The following is a 24,791-nucleotide window of genomic DNA, read 5'->3' as shown; positions in this document are numbered from 1 at the left end:
ACCAATACGCCGTGTAAGGGCCGTGCTGCGTCGCGTCGCATCCTTTCCGCTTCGTTTCATTCACGCACAACACATCCAACCGTCTTTCACCCATCATCTGACATACTTCCTCAATTTTATCCTTCATTCCTCCTCTTACATTCATCGTCGCAAAGCGGCTTTCAGCAGACCGCATACCGCTCCCGCCGGGAACGAGACGTGATGGGGTGCGGACACCATCGCCGCCATTTAGGTGCTCTTTCAAAAAATTTGCATCCATGCGATTCCCAATTTAAACAGGCATAGGTAATGAAAATCACGCATTATTCTCATTGCTCTCTTTAACTTTTTTACTCTTATTTCTTCCTTCTAAATCGGCGTAAATGTCTTCTAAACTCCTCATCTTGGTCTCCGGCACGCAGAATATTAGGTAAAACACGTTGGAGAGGCAAATTATGCTGAAGATCCAAAACGTTGAATGGTAGCCAATCGTGTCGTTTAAGGGCGCGAAGAGTTTTAAAAGGGCGAAGTCTGTGCCTAGGGATATCGCCATGATGAGTGTGGCTACTGTGCCTCGCAGCTGTAACAAAATAATATCAAAGCCGTGGAATATAGACACAATACATACAATAAAAGTGTTTATTATAAAATATAGTATCGTTGAGTTAGTATCTCGTAACACAACTCTCGAACTTACTTCGAGGCTAACTCAATCTGTGTAATTTGTCTGGTATATATTTATTTATCTTAATAGATTTAATACAAACATATAGTCTATATCCCTTGCGGGATAGATCAAGTCAATAAATAGTCAGTCCATTTTAAGTGTACACTGAGATTTTGACCTGAACCCTAACACCTCTATTGTAACTTACTTGAAAGCTAAACATCTCAGTCATGATGACGAACGGGAGCGGCTGAAGACCTGAGGCGTCTGCGAAGATGCACACGCACAGAGCCACGATGGGCACCCATCCTGGCATGAACACGGAGATGCTTTGCAGGTAGAACCACACTCCTAGCAGGCACATGCTGAAGCCGGCTAGCACGCTCGTCACAGCTAGAAGGGGCTGAAGAAGATCTATTGTTAGCTATAGACGTAGAAAAAAAGGCGGACATTGTGCGGCTTATAAAAAAGTGAAGCATCGTAATGGCGGCGGTATACGCATGTGTGAGTGACAGAAGACTTGAATTCGTGAGATAATCTTTGACGTATTGAAGTGATTTGGTGAGTGTGCGTGAGGCGTGTATACATATATATGGTCTATTGGTGCTTAATTTTGCCGTATAGTAAAACTCCGTCAGCCTTTTTTTTCTTCGTTTATGGCTTGATCATAAATTTTATAAAATAATTTGTTAGGAATAAAATCGCATTCGATGGCAGATTCGGATGATGAGCCGTTTCCAAAGATATCTGCCAAAAAGATTTTATTTTTTGCATTCATACATATGTACATAAATATAATCACATCAATTGCGGGGTAGGCAGGTCCAACAGTCTTAGTGATGAACTCTGAATTCATACAAATAGAATTGGGTAGTACTTAGGTAGAGAGAGGTAAGAAATGGTTTTCCTGGGTGTATAAACTTGATCTAATAAGAGTTTTGTTTCCCTGTAATGTGTACCTATATTTGTCTTATTCACTCCTAAACTTCTGAATGAATTTGGATGAAATTTTCCAGTTATATTTCTTATACATCAGAAGCTGTTACCTAAGTACTAGCATTATAATAAACCTGATTAGTCCTTTTTTATTTCACAGCTGTATCTTCTAAACTTGGATCCAAAAACATGCGTGACCCTTTTACGTGTTGTGAAAATACATATATGACAAAGTTTTGGGTGTTTCGAAAATATATGTCAAAGTTTTCCAATTAGATCAAAGCCATGCCTGAGATACTAATTCGGCTTAAACTTTTTTATAACTTGTGTACCTAATTTTTAGTCGTTGGTCAAACGTTTCAATTTCCCGATTATCTATATAAAAATGAAACGCGTTATGCGTTAATCATACATACATACATATGATCACGTCTATATCCCTTGCGGGGCAGACAGAGCCCAGTTTTGAAAAGACTGAATGGCCACGTTCAGCTTTTTGGCTTAATGACAGAATTGAGATTCAAATAGTGACAGGTTGCTAGCCCATCGCCTAAAAAAGAATAAAAATATTCAAACAATTGGATGTATAATTATGTACCAATATGTATAAATAGGTTTCCCTGCAAAGTTTGCGGAGGTCACTTCGTGTATAAACGTCACAATCCATCGTATTATTATATGACTAGCTTTTTGCCCGCGACTTCGTCCGCTTTAATTTCGAATTTTTCCGCATAAACTTATTTGCAGGAAAATTCATGCCTTCAGTTCATTCAAATGACGATACCTTATTTTTTGAGACCCGATTTTGATGAAACAAACTTTAAATGTTTTTTACGAATTAAAACAAAGCAATTGGTGAAAGTTTTAAGTAAATCGGTTCAGTACTTTCGGAGATAAGCGTGATCATACATGCAGAAAGACATAAAATTAAAAATAAAAATTTTTGCTTTCTATTATTCATTCTAAATGTCCCTCTATCCATTTCAGTCAAAAATACTACCATACCATAAAATAATACCATTGGGGATAAGTCCGCCATTGTACATATTCTTCTAAATCCAATAATTGTTTTGTAATTTGTTTTATTTATTTTTATGTGCAATAAAGAGTTTACAAACAAACAAACAAAATAGTAAATGTACAGACAAAATATTTTTACTGTTTTATTATATGTATAGATCACGAACCTGGATTATGTACCTATGTAATTATGAAATGTCTCGACCCCGGGCTATAACTACCTACTATACCAATACCCATGGTTGATTGATTGAAATGATTTTGTCGCGCGAAAACTATCGCTGTTTGCCTTATTATGACGTGAAACGGGAGTGCCGTGTGGTTCCCGGCACATTAATAGAATAGGAATTAGTAGGAGGAATGACGAACAAACTTGGGATTCTCCTTGTAGGCGATGGGCTAGCAACCTGTCACTATTGAATCTCAATTCTATCTTAAAGCCAAACAGCTGAACGTGGCCTATTAGTCTTTACAAAACTGTTGGCTCTGTCTACCCCGCAAGGGATATAGACGTGATTATATGTATGTATGTAGTATGATTATTTAAAAAAAACCAATCCAGTTTTTTGCGAAACAACTAAGTAAGTATCATTCCTTTTGTCGCTAATTTCGTACAAAACACCACATCGTGTCATTGTCATATTCTTTGTATTGTAGCACTAAGTAGATAATTGTACACGCATTTTCTGAACACGTTAGCAGATTTCTATCAAGATGTCTCACATAATTACAGTTAATATACTGTTCTGTCCATGGGACTGACTGTGCGTTTTGTCGTGGAAAAATTGGTAACCTCAAATTAGACGTTAAGTACTGTCGCAAAATGTATGTTGGCATCGTGGCAAGTGGAAAGATGCAGTCTCTGCCTACCTTTAAAGGTAAGAGGCGTGATTTTATGTGTGTATTTATGTACAGTACAGTTGGGAGCAGAATACCCGAACTGTATTCTGTAGCTTTTCTTTTGTCAGGTGTTTCTGCTTGCGACGGTATCTTTTGGCTAGTGAAAGCAATATATATCTATCTATGTGCCGTGTGCTTACCGAGACTTTGAAATTAGACGGCTCCATATCTTTCCTATGGATGTCGCAAAAGAAGGCAAAGGTAAATAAAGTTGGGATTCTTCTTTTAGGCGATGGGCTAGCAACTGTGATTATTTGAATCTCAATTCCATCATTAAGATATAAAGCTGAAAGCCTTTTAGTCTTTTCAAGACTGTTGGCTCAGTATGAGTATGAGAAATGATCAAAATTAGTTAATTAACCCTTTGAACGCCATGGACACTTTTAGGCGTCTATAAGAAATTTTGCCAAGACGCCAACGTCAATGATGGCTTAGTAAATTAACACTTTTAAATATAGTTAGTGAAACTGTTTCATAAACCCATCATTGAAGTAGCTCAAATGGACAAAAACTTGGTCGTGGCGACATACATACATACATATGGTCACGTATAGACGTGGGATATAGATCCCTTGTGGGGTAGACAGAGCCAACAGTCTTGAAAAGACTGATAGGCCACGCTCAGCTATTTGGCTTAATGATAGAATTGAGATTCAAATAGTGACAGGTTGCTAGCCCATCGCCTAAAATAAAGAATCCAAGTTTGTAAGCCTATCCCTTAGTCGCCTTTTACGACATCCATGGGAAAGAGATGGAGTGGTCCTATTCTTTTTTGTATTGGTGCCGGGAACCACACGGCACGTCGTGGCGACGTGGGCAAGAATCATAATTTTACTTGCGGCGTTCAAAAGGTTAATATAAACCCACCTTCCTCCCCGCTCTATCGACCAGCTGGCAAGCAACAAACGACCCAATTATCTGGACCGCAGCGAGCAAAATCGACTGCTTGTTCGGGGACAACGCTATACTGGTCCCTTCATCCTTCCCCGCCTCCTTGAAGATGTGACTGGCGTAGACCAGAACCGCTATGCACCCGCAGAATTCCCTCGTCAGGTTCACTATGAGCGCCACCCAAAACGCTTTCACTGCTGTTTTATCCGAAACTGAAAGAAAAATAGTCACGCTTTTGAAGACCTCTCAATATCTGATCATAGATGTCGTGAAAGGCGACTGAGGGAAAGGCTAATAGACTTGGGATCCTTCTTGTATGCGATGGACTGGCAACCTTTCACTATTTAAACCATATCATTATATATGTGCCGTGTGGTTCCCGGCACCAATACAAAAAAAGAATCGAACCAATCCATTTCTTTCCCATGGATGTCGTTAATGGCGACTAAGGGATAGGCTCACAAACATGGGATTCTTTTTTAGGCGATACGCTAGCAACCTGTCACTATTCGAATCTCAATTCTATCATTAAGCCAAATAGCTGACGTGGCCATTCAGTCTTTTCCAGACTGTTGGACCATATGTATGTATGTATGCATTATATATATAAGTAAGTAACTGTTCAATATCTTGTGAGTACACATAACTAGCAGTCAAGCAATATCTTAGCACCAACCGGCAAAAAATCTATCTCATGACTCACAAATAGGAGGAATAAACAGATTTATTGACAGAATTGAAGCCCCATCCTTGATTCCTGGCCCGCACATTACTCTCAATTCACCAATAATTGTGTTCTGAAGTTTGCATGGTGTCAAAAGGTGGAAAGTCAACTTAACAATAAAGAAGGCATATTGATTGACCCACTCGTCTCCGTTGGAATTGATCATTTAATGTTGATGTCGCTTCCTGAGTAAATAGTCTGGTAAACAATAATACATACATACATAAAATCACGCCTCTTTCCCGGAGGTGTAGGCAGAGACTCCATCTTTCCACTTGCCACGATCTCTACATACTTCCTTCGTTTCATCCACATTTATAATTCTTTTCATGCAAGACGGTTTCGGGTACTCTTGACCAACATCCATGGGAATGAGATGGAGCGGTCCTATTCATTATTCTACTAGTGCTGGGAACCACACGGCTCACTAATGTATAAAAGAAACAAATGAACACGACGAAGGGTACTTACACAGTAATTTGGGTGAGAATTTGGGATCGCACGTTGTCTGCTCTATGATCAACCGGTCTATTTCTTCCTTGATCTGTATATCGTCTGGTGGTAGAGACCGGAGCCAGCTGAGGACTTTGGCTGTTTCCTTCAAAATTTATTGTTTCTTTTTTTAAATTGTACCTACATACATACATACAAATGGTCACGTCCATATCCCTTGCGGGGTAGACAGAGCCAACAGTCTTGTAAAGACTGATAGGCCACGTTCAGCTATTTAGCTTAATGATAGAATTGAGATTCAAATAGTGACAGGTTGTTAACCCATCGCCTAAGAAAGAATCCCAAGTTTGTAAGCCTATCCCTAAGTCGCCTTTTACGACATCCATGGGAAAGAGATGGAGTGGTCCTATTCTTTTTTGTATTAGTGCCGGGAACCACACGGCACAAAAATTAAAAAATTAAAAAAAAAATTGTAGGTATTCTAATTTTAATACACAACATACAATTGAATCTATTCGGACGGAGTGTTGGTGGTCAAATCGGTAAGGTGCCTGGTTATAATGCGTGATGCGCATAAAAGGCACAGGTTCGAATTCCACCTCGACCATGTAACAATTAGTATTTTTATAAATTTATGTAAGTACATTAGTTTGAATAGTAACCGATGCTCTTGCGGTGAGAGGAAACATTGTGAGGAAACATCTGCACATTCAGGCAACTGAATGTGTGACCACGATCGATCCAATAAGCTCAGATTTTACCTGCAAAGGTTGCGGAGGTCAAATGTGAGTCGCTTCGTGTAAAAACATGATTCACTTATCCAGGATTCATGATCAAAGTCAACCCCAGGCTCTTCTCCAGAGTGGTGAGGATGCAACCGGGACTAAAGTCATGAGGAAGAAGATATAATGAAATCTACAGCTGTCAAAAGGAATTTCATACATTCATACATACATATAGTCACGTCTATATCCCTTGCGGGCTAGACAACAGTCTTGAAAAGACTGACAGGCCACGTTCAGCTTTTTGGCTCGATGATAGAATTGAGAATTAAATAGTGTCAGGTTGCTAGCCCATCGCCTAAATGAAGAATCCCAAGTTTATAAGTCTATCCCTTAGTCGCCTTTTACTACATCAATGGGAACGAGATAGAGTGATCCTATTCTTTTTTTTTTATAGGTGCCGGGAACCACACAGCACGAGGTGTTAACAAAAGGAATTATTTGTTAATACCTCGTTATTAACAAAAGGAATTATTTGTTAATACCTCGTTATTAACAAAAGGAATTATTTGTTAATACCTCGTTCTTCCCACACTTGATCAGAAACGAAGGTGTCTCCGGCAGCCTCAGGAGAATACAGAAGTGGACGAGGGGGATCGCCAGTAATATCCACAGCACCGTGTTGAAGGGAAACTGGTCGCCCAGTATGAACACGAACAAGTTTCCTACTGTCTGTAACAAAAAAGGTTGTTAAATAGTTTGTTTGTTTGTAAATTATTTATACATACATATGGTCACGTCTATATCCCTTGTGGGGTAGACAGAGCCAACAGCGTTGAAACGATTGGTTGGCCACGCTCAGCTATTTGGCTTAATGATAGAATTGAGATTTAAATAGTGACAGGTTGCTAGCCCATCGCCTTAAAAAAAGAATCCCAAGTTTGTAAGCCTATCCCTTAGTCGCCTTTTACGAGTCCATGGGAAGGAGATTGAGTGGCCAATTTTTTTTTGTACTTGTGCTGGGAACCACACGGCACTGCCGTTAAATTATTTATTGCAGTTTAGTTTGTTCAGCCGCTTCTTATACACATGCGCTTTGGTAGCGGCAGTAGTTATAATCAGATTTAAGTGATGTGACGTCAATAAGTGATACCTTGTATCCAATTTTGAAAATAAATCTATTCTATTGCTTATAAAAAAGGTGTCACGTGGTTCCCGGCCCATTTCCAAAGGACTACTAGGATAAATAATTCCCGAGCTTAATTTGAAGTGGAATACTGCATTGGCTGATTGCAAAAAATAGACTTTTTGAGGTTAGTATTTGTTTACAATAAGTGTGACGTCACATAATGGACGACGGCGTTTTTGACGTTTCATATTAAACGTTATTAATTTTTAATCTCGCTTTTTCAATTGTTAAACTGATCTATAAAGTATTAAATATTCCTTTAATTTGTGGAATTCATTATGAGTCCTAACCTAACCTAACCTATGATCTTCATCTAATATCTATCGTTTCATGATAGCCTAACCTGGATCATTGTACCACATACAGTGAATATTCAAGTTTCCTCACGATGTTCACCGTAAGAGTATAACTAATGTATGTAGTGAGGATAAGGTGATCAATATACATTTTGTCTGTGACAACTGACTTAATTCTCATGCATATTGAATTAGGCCTGTCTCCGAAAATAGACGGATTACGGTACATAGTAATTTACACTAAATGTTAGGCAGTCACAGTTTCTAATATTGTCTAATAGACGTTAAAGATTTGATTTGACAGAATTACCTGAAGTGTTTGTGGTTTTAGAACATATGTAGATTATTTATTTATTTAAACTTCATTGCACAAAATACAAATGTATAGCACAATTGGCAGATTTAATGCTAGAAGCATTTTCTACCAGTCAACCATTGGGTCTGTAGCGATAGATTCAAAGCTTACTTGATAGAAGGTGAAGCGCAGTCAGAGTAAGAGAATAGGGAAATGGATATAGGATGAAATAAAAGATTTGAATCTGAAATCTGAAAATTAATATTTAAACGTAAAGCAATAAACGGGCCTAGAAATGCAATAAGATTGACACTTGTCAAACTGTCATTTTTTCATTTTACTTGTCCGCCGAATTTATGGCAGGACGAAAGAGTTCCGCGTATGAGGTGATATAGGTTGTCCGTTTATTACTAAAATATAATTTTATTTATTATTTGATGTACATATTTACAATTAAAACTATTAAAATTAATAAATTGTAAAAATCCCTACATCAGCCCCCCCTTGAGACCGTCAAGGGCGATAATAGTCGGGGAATCTTACCTTACGACCTGATCTAGTTTTAGTATTTACTTCTCGATCAGGTGGGTTCTGATTCTCTGACTGTGGTACATGACGTGTATCGGTGTCGTGTTTGTCATGCTTTTGTGAAGTATGTTTGTCTGATGCGTGATCTGAAGGTATGTGTGGAGTGGTGTCTGGGTCACACAGTATGTAGGCCGGCTTGACTCGGTCTATCGATACCGTGACTCTTTTACCCCTAACCAAGATAGTGAATACCTTATTATCTCGCTGAAGTACCTCATATGGTCCGGAATACGCAGGTTTCAAGGCGCCACCAACCGTGCAATCACGCAAAAATACGTGAGTGCAAGTGGTTAATTCCTTGAAAACGAATGTTGGACGTTTTCCGCCATGATGAGAGGCTGGTGTGGGCTTCAGGCTTTGGACTATATCCCTAAGTCTTGAAGTGAACTCCGTCAAATCTAAGGGATAGTCAGTTACAGAATCAAAAAATTCACCTGGCAGACGCAATGGTTCGCCATACACCATTTCTGCTGAGGTAGTTCGTAAGTCGTCCTTGAACGCGCTGCGGACACCCAACAATACAAGAGGGAGAGACTCGATCCAATTTGTGTTACTGTGGCAGATTATGGCAGATTTCAGCTGCCGATGGAATCTTTCCACGAGGCCATTACAGGCGGGATGATAGGCGGTTGTTCGGCGATGAGTAAATCCAGCGATGCGTGAAAGATTTCCGAATAACGCTGATTCAAACTGTCTGCCACGATCTGTCACGATATCAGCAGGGCAACCAAACCTAGAAATCCAGCCACTGAGTAAGGCTTTTGCAACTGCCTCGGCCGTAATTTCTTCTAAGGGTATTGCCTCAGGCCAACGCGTAAAACGATCAATGGCTGTGAGACAATACTTGTAACCTTGGCATGAAGGTAATGGTCCGATCAGGTCAATATGGACGAATTTGAAGCGAGCTGAAGGAAGTTTGAAGTTGCTGAGAGGAGCACTAGTATGACGCGTGATCTTAGACTGTTGGCACGCTATGCATGCTCTCACCCAGTTCCTACAGTCCTTTTTCACCTCCGGCCAAACATAACGTTCAGAGACCAATCTGGCTGTTGCCTTGGCACCAGGGTGGCTGAGACAATGTAGACTCTCGAACACCCTTCTCCGTAACAGCTTGGGAACAAACGGTCGAACCATGTGCGTGCTGGTGTCACAAAACAGCTCTGTGTTGGAACCTGGAATCTTGACTTTCTTAAGGCACAGTGAAGTCGTACCTTCTGCAAGTTGCCTAAGCTCAGGATCAGAACGTTGAGCAGCAGCCAGCTGTTCTGAATCGATTGGCTGGGAAATTTCCTCAACTCGCGAGAGGGTATCAGCTACCACGTTGTCCTTACCAGAGATGTGACGTATGTCAGTGGTAAACTGCGCAATCAGATCCAGGTGTCGGAACTGTCTTGGCGAGCAGTTTTCCTTTCGACTTTGGAAGGCAAAAGTCAGGGGCTTGTGGTCGGTGTAGATCGTAAAAGTTCTAGCTTCGAGCATGTGCCTAAAATATTTTATGCTCTCATAAATGGCGAGCAATTCTCGATCGTAGGGTGAGTATTTCTGCTGGGAAGGACTCAGCCCACGAGAGAAAAATGCCAATGGCTCCCAGGACTCACCATCAGACTGTTGCTGTAACACCGAACCGATAGCTCTGTCTGACGCATCAGTAACAAGCGCCAACCTTGCGTCACACTTGGGATGAGCCAGCAAGGCGGCCTGACATAGACCTTCTTTGCAGGCTTCAAAAGCCTCAAGTGACTTACCAGTAATATGTACCGGGTGTGAACCTTTCACTGATCCTGTCAGCAGTGCGTTTAGAGGACCTTGTTGTTTAGCGGCGCCTGAAATAAACCTACGATAAAAGTTCACCATACCCAAGAAGCGGCGTAGTTCCTTTACCGTCTTTGGGACAGGGAAATTGGTGATGGCTTCGACCTTCTCAGGTAGGGGTGTGGTACCTTTACCTGAAATTCTATAGCCTAAAAAGGTTACCTCAGACGCGCCAAAGACACACTTCGCCGTGTTGACGACCATGCCGTACTGCTTGAGTCTTTCGAAGAGTTGACGAAGGTGCTCTTCGTGGGTCTTCTGATCCTTCGAGAAGACCAGAAAATCGTCCAGATATGCATAGGTAAAATCAAGGCCCCGCAGCATCTCATCGACAAATCGCTGAAACGTCTGTCCGGCATTACGAAGTCCGAACGTCATGAACGGAAATTCGTAAAGACCGAACGGCGTTGTGATCGCTGTCTTCGCTATGTCGTCTGGATTGACCGGGATCTGGTTGTAGGCCTTCACCAAATCAATGGTAGAGAATACGGTGCAGCCTGATAAAGAGTGGGAAAAATCATGAATGTGTTTAATGGGGTATCTGTCGGGTATTGTCCGGGCATTCAGCATGCGGTAATCCCCACAAGGACGCCACCCATTGTCCTTCTTGGGCGCAAGATGAAGGGGTGAAGCCCATGCTGATTCGGAAGGCCGACAAGTACCATTCTGTAACATAGACTCGAATTCCGATTTAGCAATTTTCAGTTTATCAGGCGCAAGCCTACGGGGAGTGCAAGAGACCGGTGGCCCAGGTGTAGTGCGGATGTGATGGACAGTGTTGTGGTGCAGTGTACGATGTATTCCATGTGGGCGAGTGATTTCGGGAAATTTTGCTAGTATGTTGTGATAGACAGAGTTACCAGAAACCACCTTCACGGAAGAAATACTTTCGTTACTAAAGGCAAGCGAAGCCACGGTCGCGACCATAGTGTTACCGTCGATAAGGCGTTGATTTCGGACATCTACTATAATATTGTAATGTGATAAGAAATCCACGCCTATTATCGCCCTCGTTACGTCGGCTACAATAAAATGCCAAGCAAAGTCACGACGCAGCCCTAGGTTTAGTACGCAATGATAGAAACCGTACGTGTTTATGATTGACCCGTTAGCGGCACACAATTCAAAATTTGTTTTCGCACGATAATCTTTTAAAAATTTGCGAGGAAATACACACAAATCACTACCTGTATCTACTAACAATTGTAATTTCGTCCGTTTGTCCGTAACAAACAAGCGACCGGTACTTGGGCAGTCGTCGGTCGCCATTATCGACTGCCTTACGCATTTCCCGTATAGTCACACGGCTTGACACAACTTTTTGCTTTATCACCGAACTTGTAGTGATACCAGCATGTCGGGAACTTCCTGTAATTCGAGTGCGATCTTGTTGACGTAGAGCGACCTCGCCGACTTGAAGACTGCCTGGTTCTTGACTTTGACCGCGACATACGGTCGACCTTGTCAGCAAGCGCTTCGAGTTGTCGTGTTAACGCAGCAATCTCACTCGACCCACTATCGTGTTTTGTGGAAACTCCTGCTGCTTGCAAATTCGGTGATACTGCATCCAGCACTTGATCAGCTAGCTCGGCGACCTCGTCGAGTTTCATCCTAGCCTGCGACGCAATGATGGGTTGTACGCTGTTGGGTAAACGGCTGGCCCAGAGAGTTCTGAGTAAATCGTCTGGCACCTCAGAACCAGCTAATCCCCTTAACCGCCGCAGGAACTGCGATGGTTTGCGATCTCCTAATTCTTCATGATGAAGTAGTTGCTGGACCTGCTTGTCGCGGGAAGCTGACAACCTCTTTACGAGCTCCGATTTAAGCGTCTCATACTTATCTGCCGTAGCTGGCGCCTCGATAGTATCTTCGACGATCTCCACGTACTGAGGTTCTAGATGCGATACTGCATAGTGGTATTTCGTCGCCTCTGACGTAACTCCAGCTAGAACAAATTGGCTTTCCAGCGAAGCAAACCAAAGCTTGGGTTTCGATGGATAAAAAGGAGGTACTCTTACGCCTACGCGATCCAAGGAAAGCGGCTCTCCGGCTCCTTTGTTCTCACTCCTTGATTGCGACATCGTGTTAAAGCGGGGTCACCAATGTAGCGATAGATTCAAAGCTTACTTGATAGAAGGTGAAGCGCAGTCAGAGTAAGAGAATAGGGAAATGGATATAGGATGAAATAAAAGATTTGAATCTGAAATCTGAAAATTAATATTTAAACGTAAAGCAATAAACGGGCCTAGAAATGCAATAAGATTGACACTTGTCAAACTGTCATTTTTTCATTTTACTTGTCCGCCGAATTTATGGCAGGACGAAAGAGTTCCGCGTATGAGGTGATATAGGTTGTCCGTTTATTACTAAAATATAATTTTATTTATTATTTGATGTACATATTTACAATTAAAACTATTAAAATTAATAAATTGTAAAAATCCCTACAGGTCTGACAGAGAACTTTATGTGGGGTCAAACTAAATAAATATACTTATTTATACCTACACAAAATATAAAATAAAATAATATAGTGGCTTGTGGTTCCCGGCACCAATACAAAAAAGAATAGGACCACTCCATCTCTTTCCCATGGATGTCGACTAAGGGGTAGGTATAAACTTGGGATTCTTCTTTTAGGCGATGGGCTAGCAACCTGTCACTATTTGAATCTCAATTTTATCTTAAGCCAAATAGCTGAACGTGGCCTATCAGTCTTTACAAGACTGTAGGCTCTGTCTATCCCGCAAGGGATATATACGTGATTATATGTATGTATGTAGCATTAGCATTAAGTTCACCTTTTGTACTAATTTATATCAATAGACTTTTTATTTTAGTTATACATTTGTATGACAGACATCACCCGTTGGTTAAATTCTTAAAGGTTTTAGAAAGGGTCAAGGAAGTTCTTTTGATTTTCCATTCAATGCACTCTTTCTATTCCACCCCGGCGGTTTGATACAAATAATGTCTGCTCAAAGTTGGGGCATTCAAGCCTAAAAGTCATTTAATAGGTAGGTCTCGAAAGTTATTTTTGTAAGTATTCAATTATTTTATTTTCGACAAACAGATGAATGTGCCGTGTGGTTTCCGGCACCAATAAAAAAAGAATAGGACCACTCCATCTCGTTCTCATGGATGTCGTAAAAGGCGACTAAAGGATGGGCTTATAAACTTGGGATTCTTCTTTTAGGCGATTGGCAAGCAACCTGTCACTATTTGAATCTCAATTCTATCATTAAGCCAAACAGCTGAACGTGGCCTATCAGTCTTTTCGAAACTGTTGGCCCTGTCTGCCCCGCAAGGCCTATAGGCGTGATTATGTATATAGATGAATATAAACGGGAATGATTCAATCACAAATAAATATAAGTATTTATCAAAGTCAAAATTCTAATTTATAACGGCAAAGAGAAAAGACTTGCACGAAGAGATGTAATCTCTGCCTATCCCTACGGAAAAGATGCGTGATTCTATGTTTGTTACCGATAGAAGTTAGTCATTCATTTATTCATTCATATTGCGGTTTAATAATCGTAAACCATTGAGAAGCAAAAAGTAAAGATATGGCGTAGCAAGTGCGGATAATGTAATGTATTTAACAAATATAAGGTATAAATTCATGTATCAAATAATAATTATTAATTAATATCTGAAATGTATTCTCTAGACTATAATTTTATTAGTAATAGTTACCTGATCTTATCTAATAATATTGTTGTAATAATAATAATAACTAACACTCGGCCATTTTGCTTGAAAGTTGTGTTCACCTGTAATTGGGTTGCATGCTAGCACATAAATTGAATGTAACTCCTAAATTTTGTTCATGTAACCTGTTGGTGTACCTATATAATAATTAAATGAATGAATGAAGGCATGAATGAATGAATAAATAAATAATTCACTATTGAAAGTGATAACATACCTGGGAAAATATAACGAAAGTGCCTGTCATTCCTCTGATGCTATCTTCGCTGATCTCTTTGACATAGAGAGGGACAACCACAAACCCCCCACCGGAACCGAAGCCGATGAGTGCGCGCGCGCAGATCAGCGCTACGGGGTGCGCGCACGCTAGTTTCACAGCCCAGCCCAACTGTTAATAAATTTTATTTATTATTTAATTGAGTGCCGTGTGGTTCCCGGCACCAATACAAAAAAGAATAAGACCACTCCATCTCTTTCCCATGGATGTTGTAAAAGGCGACTAAGGGATAGGCTTACAAACTTGTGATTCCTTTTCAGGCGATGGGCTAGCAACCTGTCACTATTTGAATCTCAACTCTATCATTAAGCCAAATAGCTAAGCGTGGCCATTCAGTCTTTTAAAGACAGTTGGCTCCGCAAGGGATATAGACGTGACCATATGTATGTATGTATTTAATTGTGGCTAGCTTTTGCACGCGGATTCGCTTGCGCACATTGTCATTTATTGCATATCCTGCAAGTCCAGAACTTTTCCGGCCATAAGTTACTTGTATGCGCTTGCGACGGAGATTTTGTTTTATAAAAGTGATAAATCAGACTAAAAGAGGGGTGTTATTAGCTTTTGTCCTGGTTGCTTCTCCTTGATGACAAAGACCAAATGTTTTATATTTAGAGCTGCTTCCAGGGTTAGGATCGCCAGTTTACCAATTACGAGCGTATCTTTGACGGACTTTGGTTTTTATAGTTCTTTTCCACTTAAAGGTTGAGAAAGACATCTAAGCAATTATTATTCCATTTTTATAGATATTCTAAAGGCCCGTCCACGCACTTGAGAATAGGACCAGTCCATTTTTCTTTCCCATGGATATCATAAAAGGCGACTAAGGAAAAGTGTAATAAAGTTGGGTTATATATTATGTATGTTTATAATATTTTCTAGTTTTGCCTCTAATTTTTCTATTGATATCAACTATCCAATAGGTAAAGTGAAGAACTGCAAAGCCCTCTTTATCCTGATGAAGATGATGGAATGCATCCAGGACACGTGTTCTTCAGAGGGGAAGATGCCGGATGGGGAAGCATCACTCATGAGAACGGCGTTGTGTTGGTTTCATACATTCTGGCAACTGATGTAGTTATGTTGATAAAAGCTCTCACTCCCATGAGAGTTGTATGCTGGGAGTTAAATAAGTGGCATCTTAATGTTATCATGTAAGTCAGCTGGAAGTCACTCCTTGAGACCTTTCTTCTTCTAGATCGTGACCAAAGGGAAACTGTACTCATCTTTAAGAAGGATGCACTTGAAATAAACACAGGAGAGATAACCAGCGCCTGTATCAATCTTTTTTTTGGTTTCCATCCAAAGCTTGACTAAAAGAGAGGCTGTTCTTTTAGGTTAGCTTTACCTGAAATGCTCGTATTTTATTTGAATACTTATATTTTACTTACAACATGTGGATGAAGCGAAGGAAGTATGCGGAGATCGTGGCAAGTGGAAAGATGTAGTCTCTGCCTACCCCTCCGGGAAAGAGGCGTGATTTTATTTATGTATGTATGTAGGTATGTATGTACTTACAACAATTGGCAAAGTAACACATTGCAAAGCCCTCCTTCGTCCAAACTTATCAGCAGCAACTCCATAGAGGAACACGGCTATCGGCGCGAAGATGAACATGATGGATGCCATCCAGGACACGTCTTCTTCAGACAACGAGGTGCCGGATGGGGAGGCGTCACTCATGAGGAGCGCCTTGTGGGGGGAGATCCAACCCATGGCTGTGCCGTAGGCTAAGATCGGCATGCATACTGAAAAAGGAAGAGACTGTTATGAAAATTTTAACTTCCAAACCCTTTGTTGTTGGAGCGCTTGTCTGTGAATGGTCCGAAGACCGGTCTGGGCGTGATGAAACAAGAACATTTTCTGATTGTTCTCGGTTTTGGATGTTTCTCTCTGTAAATATTTAATAAAAAGTATAGTATCGTTGAGTTAGTATCTCGCAACACAAGTCTCGAACTTATATATATATATATTTATGTATATTATATTTGTTATGCTGTACTGTTAGCGAAATATTGGGATATTTCGATTTCTATATTAACATGCTGGTCTGACAGCGAATTAAAAAAAATCTTGATCAAATCTGGCATTCTGGCGAAAGGTCAGGTCGATAGTTTCCTAAACCGATGACCTTGCATGAACAGAGTAATGAATGTGGATGAGGCGAAAGTAGTATAAAGCAGGTATCCAGGCAAGTGGAAACATGTTGCCTCTGATCTCCTTAAAGAAATAGACGGTAATTGCCGGTTGATTGGAAGAGATCCCTTCATGGGATAATTCCGCCATTGCAATTGATTTGTTTCTTTTATAACTATGTACTATGTTCTTGTTACTGTGTTAATTTCTATGCAATAAAGATATTACAAACAAACAAACGAAATAGGCTTTATCGCGTAAAAAACTGGAAAAATATCGCGAGTATTTCTTATGGCGTAAAAAGTCACAGCTATGGGTTTTCGCGCGGATAAAAAACCTTGTGCAACCTCTTCCTTCCCCATGCTACGGGGACAGAAGACTTTGAAAGGTCAAATGACCATAATTCTTGTAGGCGCAAAATCAAACCCTAAATTAAACATCTGATGCGCAACAAAGGTATTCTCCCAAGAAACATTTAATTGGAAATACCTATTTGGAACATTCTTCACAAAATTCCATTTCAAACCACCGAGTGGAGGTCTCTCCGCTACCTTTTATTAATAGCCAATTTTAGGCGAAAATGGAGCACCGATTTGCAGATCGAATAAATAACGCTATAAAATATTGAGAGTGTAGAAGAAGTAAGAGTAGTGTAGAAAAGTGTAGTGTAGAATTTGTGGTGGTAACATATGAGTTTAACCCTTACGGTACAAACAGTCATTAGTCTCGAGTATTTAGAATAGAATAGATTTATTTTCAAAATTGGATACAAGGTATCACTTATTGACGTCAGATCACTTTAATCTAATTATAATTACTACCGCTTCCATAGCGTACTATGTGTAGAAGCAGCCTGCAGCATTTTCACAAAAAAGTGATTAAATGTTATACATATATGGTTTAATAATGAAATTTAAATTCTGATAGTGACAGTTTCAGGTAAATGGCGACTAAGGGAATAGACATTTTCATTTACTGCAGCTTTTACTATGATCCAGCGATAAATGTGACATCTCGCCCACAATAAATCCGGCCTGCGGGCGAAATGTCAATTTTCCAAAAAGCCCGAACCAATTGGTTGAGTGGGCCAAATGTCCACTTAATGAAAAGTGATGGGATATTTCGGTCGAATAGAATTGTTTAATATAATTTGTAATGTGCAAAATCTTCTCTGTTTTATTCAGAATGTGTAACTGGCCAGTTATAAAACAAAGAAAATTTTTAAGTGTGCATTTAGATTCTTTTTTGCAATGGTTAATCTTGTACATACCAAATTGTTTAAAATTATTGAATCAACAAGTTGAGCGGTTTATTACAGTGTACAAACAAACATACAAACAGACAGACGTATTTTTTCAAATTCATGACTGGTTACTTTTTTTTAAACATCGTTATAAATTATTTTTTTGAACAAATAGTCAATGTACAGGCAAACTTTTTTTACTGTACTATTTATTATACGTATTGATAGATAAGTCTCTGATGTAAGTCTCTGTGTTTTTTATATTTTGTATATATGGTACTAAGATTAATTTGTGTTTCGTGGATTTAAGGACGAGACATAGCGGGCATCTTAATTCCAACGTGATTGAAGAGGACACTTGCGGTACGGCATGAACAAACTTTTTTAATGCCTAAAATAGATTAGGATTACACGCAAACGTACATATAACTTCGTCTTTGTCTCTTACGGGGTAGACTGAGCCAACAATCTCGCAAAGACTGAAAGGCCACGTTCAGTCATTCAGATACATATCTAAGTATAATCAAGTCTATATCCCCTGCGGGCCAGACAGAGCCAGTAGTCTTGAAAAGACTGTAAAAGCTACGCTCAGTGGATTGAAATTCAATCAGTGACAGGTCGCTTATCGCGAACAGAAATAATTCCAATTTTATTAGTCATTAGGCTATATAACATCACGCTGCAACTATAAGGAGCAAAGAAATCATGGAACATGTAAAAAACGGGGAAAATTATTCATCCTTGAGGGCTTCAATGATGCCCAAAATAACAATTCCACGCGGACGAAGTCGCGGGCACAGTTAGTTTTAAATAAATGAACAATAAATAAATAAAATTTTTATGTCGCGACATTAAAAACAGAACAATGTCGCGCTTTTTAAATGACGACTTTGTATTTGCAGCCTATAAGAGACGTACCTATTTATTCACTTAACTAATAATTTCAAAAAGAATAAAGTCGTAATATCAATACAACTAATTAAGCGCTACACAGGGGGACGAAAGAGGTCACAGAATAATTTTGTTTACAGTTGAGAAGATTTTTACATTTGAACAAAATTTTAATAAACAAAGCGATCGTATTTATTCTGGTAGCATTTATAAAGAAGCTTCCTAATTAGTCAGAGTTAAACCTGGGCGTTTTTCGACTTCAGTGAAGTTTTGGCCGGGTCTTAGCTATGAAGGAGTGACTCGGCCATATTTTTTTTTGGGAAAACGGAAGCAAAACATCGACTCAAGTTGGAGGAAGTATAGTGTATAGTTCGCGAATCTATACTAATATTGTAAAGCTGAAGAGTTTGTTTGTTTGAACGCGCTAATCTCAGAAACTACTGGTTCGAATTGAAAAATTATTTTTGCGTCGAATAAACCATTTATCGAGGAAGGCTTTAGGCTATAGTACGATCGCGTTCATATCTGCAGTCATAGTTTTAAAATTCTTACGGGTTAAAATAGCGTGCACTGTGGTTCCACTAGATACACACACACATGCATCTTTAAAAATAATAAATATTCCATCAAATGAATACGGTCTTTAATACCAATGATTACTAAGTAAAACAGTTTATTATTCTATGACATATAACATAACAAAACAGAAAGAGACGGTAATCAACTATGGCCGAACTGGGCCCGATAATTGTCGATCGAGATATCGTCGTCTCTTATTATTTGCATAAGATTTGCCTATAGAGGGAAGTCTGCGACTGCCAGACTTATATCATTTCAATAAGGTTGAAAGTTTGTCTGCACACGACCCTAACATAGGTAGTGGTTCCTTTGAAAGTTATTGGGTAGCAATTTTATTAATTCGTGTGAGCAAGTGAGATCTAAGATATATTAGATAATCTCGCTTGCTCACACTCGCTAGTTCTAGTTACTAGCGTTACTTGGATTCCGAAGTTATTCAAGTATTTTTTGTCGATTTAAAAAAAAAAATTGTGTTACTGACAATTTTTAATGTTTCAAGGTGCCATTTGAACTAAGTAACTGACTGACTAACTAACTAACTGATATCTAAGAATTACAATACCCGTGTCTTCAAACACGGAAATCAGCAAGAAATATTAAACAAGAGGGAGCAAAATAAAACATTCAATAATTAAAATTAGTAAATTTTATTGAAACAGTTTACCTATAGTTTTGTTTACATATTGATGATTATATATATAAAGCTATACATATAGCATATTACACTAATTGTATCATCTACTTATCTCCTGTTATTAAGGTTACAGCTTAATTATTCGTTTTCATAAAGAAAAGATATTGAAGCTGTCCTTAAAATACTATCTAAGTAATAAGTAGTTTTAATATAAACTGGCAGAACCTTTCACGCACTATATGGACTCGATGCACAGGGTAGTTAGTTGTCTTGCACAATTTATATTGTTGGCATATCATCAATCGGATAAATACACCGCACAGTTGGTAACATGGTTTCTTCCAGCACTTGCACATTATGAGCAGCTGTAGCGCGTCCTGCTATCCACACCTGTTCCCCAGGTCCAGCAGCACTCATCCAACCCCACATATTTACAGATATGCGTCCAGACTCCATATTTGGCACAATATTTTTTTCTTCATACCGATTTGCACTTCTACGCCATAAATGAAGCCTACAATGTTGCGATGACGTAAACGAACTTTTTTCCAGTCAAAATCCAAATACTGCCAAGCAAATTCTAAATGTTTTTGCTTATTTATTTCGGATAAATACGGCTTTCTTGCTGGGTGTCTGTGGTGTAGTCCCTCACGGTGCAAACTCGACGAACAGTAACCACTGATGTGTCGAACTGTTCCGCAAATGTTCTGGTCGGTATGAAGCCATTATTTTCGTACTGTTCCACCATGGATCTCCGCTGTGTGGCGTGTCGCTGTGTTGATAAGCGGACGACGGCCGCTGCGCGGCGACTTTTTACACTACCCTCTTTTTGATGGCGCGTTACCCAAGCTTCACCGCTTGTTGTTTATTGTGTTATTTGTGTGAATGTGTGAGTGACAGCGGTGACTGCAAGCTATAAAGTTTTGCGAACTATGACTGCAATTATGAACGCGACCGTACATCACGCTGCAACTATAAGGAGCAAAGAAATAATGGAAATGTATTTTATTTTGGGAAAGTTATATAAAGTTGTGGTGAAATTTGGTTTGCACCCAATAGAGACCATTTTGAATAAGCTTATTAATTTGTAGCTGTATATATAGAAAGCTTATAGCTTAATTTTACATATTAATAGAATATTTGTATATATTTTATGGTATTCTATTAATGTTATTTGTAACAAAAAAAAATATTTTTTTTCCTTTGTAACAATATTTACGACAAGACTAAGTAAGTATATTCAAGGTCACCATATATTTCATATGCACGAAGACATTTAAAAAAAAAAACAAGAGCACGTTGTTCTCACGGTTAGATCAATAGCGATAATTGAAGTAATCTTTTTAATTAAACAATAGCGACAATCGGCTTAGAGAAAACCCTAAGAATGTAAGTATATTTCAGCCCATTGAGAATCGATTTGTATCGATTCCCGACAACAAAGTTGATGCACATTGGATGAGGTATGATACATTCGTCCACGGTTTAGATTTAAAAGATCTATCTATATTTGTAAATTGACGTCCGATGAAAATGCCGCAGTGTAAAATATATTAGTGATGGGGGCAACGGCCTACTGTACCTAAAAATAGTTTTTTTTTTAAATTATTTAAGTCCAAAAATATCATTTCTCACCTTACTTTGTTACTAATTTAGTTTCGCTAAAATTATTTACACAGATGTAGAGAGTCTAATAATAACTTCTTACCCTTTTGTTGCAAAATGTCATTTAAACAATAGATTTAGTAAGTAAACCATAATTATTATGCATATGTCACGTCTTTTCTTTCAGTGTTAGACAGAGGTAATTGTAACAAGCCTTGAAGGCCACCTTCAGCTTAATTTCAATAATGATAGCTAACAGCTGTATAGTTTCATCCGAAATTAACATACATACATACATATATATCCCTTGCGGGGTAGACAGAGCTAAAAGTCTTGAAAATACTGATAGGACACGTTCAGCTGTTAAGCTGAGGTTACTGTTAGAATTGAGATTCATATAAAGTTACAGGTTGCTTGCCCGTCGCCTAAAAGAAGAATCCCAAGTTTATAAGCCTATCCCGTAGTCGCCTTTTACGACATCCATGGGAAAGAGATAGAGTGGTCCTATTCTTTTTCTATTCAGTAGTTTTTGCGAAAGTCGCACTTATATTCAGCTGAACAGAACCGTCACACTGGTGACAGGATGTGGACTTTATACAAAAGCAATAAAGCTCAAATTGACGCTAGGTTTTAGTTAGAAAACGTTTGTATGGCAGAAAGAAAAGGGCTGTTAGGGATTTTCCGGCAATTATTCGAATTTTTAAATATTATAAATAGAAAGATAATTACGTCTTTATTCCTTATGGGGAAGACAGAGCCACCGGTCTTGAAAACAGTGAAACATCAGGTTCATGTGTATATCTTAATGATATGATATGTGTATGGCTTTATAATGGAATTTTAATTAATGAAGTGACAGGTTGCTAGCCCATCGGCTTAAAAGTAGAATCTCAAGTTTTTGCGTCTTTTCCTTACTTGACTTTTACAACCTCCGCGCGAAGAGAAGCAGCTGGTACACACTATGTTTTTCTTTGCTACCAGACCCTGTCCCTTAGTCGCCTTACTCATCTAGTCAGGAAAGTATACAAGGTGTTAACCTTTTTTTTATAGTTTGTGCCTACAAATTAAGAACTGTTCGATTTTCTGTAGCTCATCCTATATACATCAACGTCTGTCGAGCATGTCTATCGCTTGCCAAAAAATTTAGTTCCTACACGCGTACCTAGCTAATAATATTCGGTTTCTGTAATTATATTGCAAATTAAATAAATATAAATACTTAAATATATACAGGAAAGTATAAAATATATATAAATAAATATAAATACTTAAATATTACACAGATTGAGTTAGCCTCGAAGTAAGTTCGAGACTTGTGTAAGGAGATACTAACTCAACGATACTATATTTTATATTAAATAATTATATAGATAAACATCCAAGACCCAGGCCAATCAGAGAAAGTTCTTTTCTCATCATGCCCTGGCAGGGTTTCGAACCCGGGACCTCCGGTACAAGACAAGCATACTACCGCTGCGCCACAGAGGCCATTAATAAAAAAACATATAAATACAATTCAATAAGTAGAATGTAATTAATAAAATAATGTGACTTACGGACAATGGACATCAAAATTTGATTGTGTTTACTCCCAACTTTCATTTCTTTGCTCGATGTAACTTTGTACATTTTATTTACCATTTTTAACACTAAGTATGTACGTCACAGATAAAAAAACACTTCTTAAAAAAAATTAACTATTTACAAAAATAAGAACTAATATGTAGGTACTGGCACAAAAAAGAACTTATTTTTCTGTTTTTTTTTAATAATATGAAAGTCCGATATTTAAATTTTATTGTATTTCCCTACACTTTCATTTAAGGAGGTACGATTCGGAATGAAAAAAAAACACTGATCACACAGATAATAAATACAAAAAAAAAGAGAATTAATAAATATTTCGCGCCCTTGCACTTCGGCGTTCGTCGCGTGACGGCAAAACGCAATTGTACTGACATAACAAACATGCCTTCTCGTTTTATATGCCAATTGATTTGTTAATTCCCTTTGACATATACATATGTATTTTATCTATTATTTATGCCGTGTGGCTCTCCATCTCTTTCCCATGGATGTCGTAAAAGGCGACTAAGGAATAGGCTTACAAACTTGGGTTTTTTTTTTAGGGGATGGATTAGCAACCTGTCTCTATTTGAATCTCAATTCTATCATTAAGCCAAATAGCTGAACAAATAGTGGCCATTCAGTCAGACTGTTGGCTCTATCTACCCCGCGAAGGATATGGACGTGACTATATATATGTATGTATTATTTGGTTATTGAAAATATATTTGGTTTTATACTTTGTTGACAATCTGACATGTGTTCTAATGTTTTCTTCGTATGAATTAAACGATATTTACAAATAAAACTTTTTATTTGACTGAACACTTAGGATGCCAAAGACCGAGCAGAAGTTTTAAAAGAAAATATGTCGGAAAAAATTGAAGGATTCACGTTGTACCACACCCATCACTTCTTTATCCCTTAAGAATTTATTTCATAACTAGAGGCCGCCCGCGACTTCGTCCGCATGGAAACTCTATCAATCCCGCGGGAACTCCGGGATAAAAAGTAGCCTATATGTTATTCCGGGTCTTCAGCTACCTACATAGCAAATTTCATCGTAGTCGGTTCAGTAGTTTTTTCGTGAAAGAGTAACAAACATCCATACTGACATCCTGACATACAAACTTTCGCATTTATAATATTAGTAGGATTTATAATAATATGTAACAGAAACATAAATTAATGAACAGTTTGTACAGGGCTTTGACTTTTTTTAAACACTCAGTTATAAATTATTCACATATCATCTTGTGTAAATAATGGTTTCAATCTCCCAACTAATCAAAATGATGATTCTGTACAGATATTCTGAAAAGAGGCGACCGCATCTCTATACTTACTTATTTCCTTATTTTATAATAGCTGTGTCCGCCACTTCGTCCGCGTGGAATAGTTATTTTGGGCATCATTGAAGCCCCTCAAGGATTAATAATTTTCTCCGTTTTTTTTTCACATTTTCCATTATTTCTTTGCTCCTTAAGGTTGCAGCGTAATGTTAGCCTAAACCACCTTACTCGATAAATGGTCTATTCAACGCAAAAAGAATTTTTCAATTCGAACCAGTAGTTTCTGAGATAAGCTCGTTCAAACAAACAAACAAACTCTTCAGCTTTATAATATCAGTATAGATATTTGGTAAGAACATACTTAGATCATAAGGAAAAATTA

The 24,791-nt window shown here is 38.6% G+C and overlaps 1 protein-coding gene across 1 annotated transcript; it reads right to left on the bottom strand.

Moving 5' to 3' along the window:
• Positions 1-295: 295 nt before the first annotated feature.
• LOC106135828 (facilitated trehalose transporter Tret1-like) lies at positions 296-23,192 on the bottom strand. The gene is made up of 8 exons (XM_060951394.1): positions 23,108-23,192; positions 15,982-16,211; positions 14,404-14,574; positions 6,872-7,024; positions 5,589-5,715; positions 4,370-4,605; positions 855-1,049; positions 296-559 (listed from the first exon to the last, which is right to left on the bottom strand). Exons 1-8 carry the CDS (start codon positions 23,190-23,192, stop codon positions 296-298), a joined length of 1,461 nt encoding a protein of 486 aa, XP_060807377.1.
• Positions 23,193-24,791: the final 1,599 nt, after the last annotated feature.

This window comes from Amyelois transitella, chromosome 24, assembly GCF_032362555.1.
Source record: "Amyelois transitella isolate CPQ chromosome 24, ilAmyTran1.1, whole genome shotgun sequence".
Taxonomy (NCBI): domain Eukaryota; kingdom Metazoa; phylum Arthropoda; class Insecta; order Lepidoptera; family Pyralidae; genus Amyelois; species Amyelois transitella.
The sequence above is the reverse complement of the archived record's forward strand: the minus strand, read 5'-3'. Positions and strand labels throughout refer to the sequence as shown.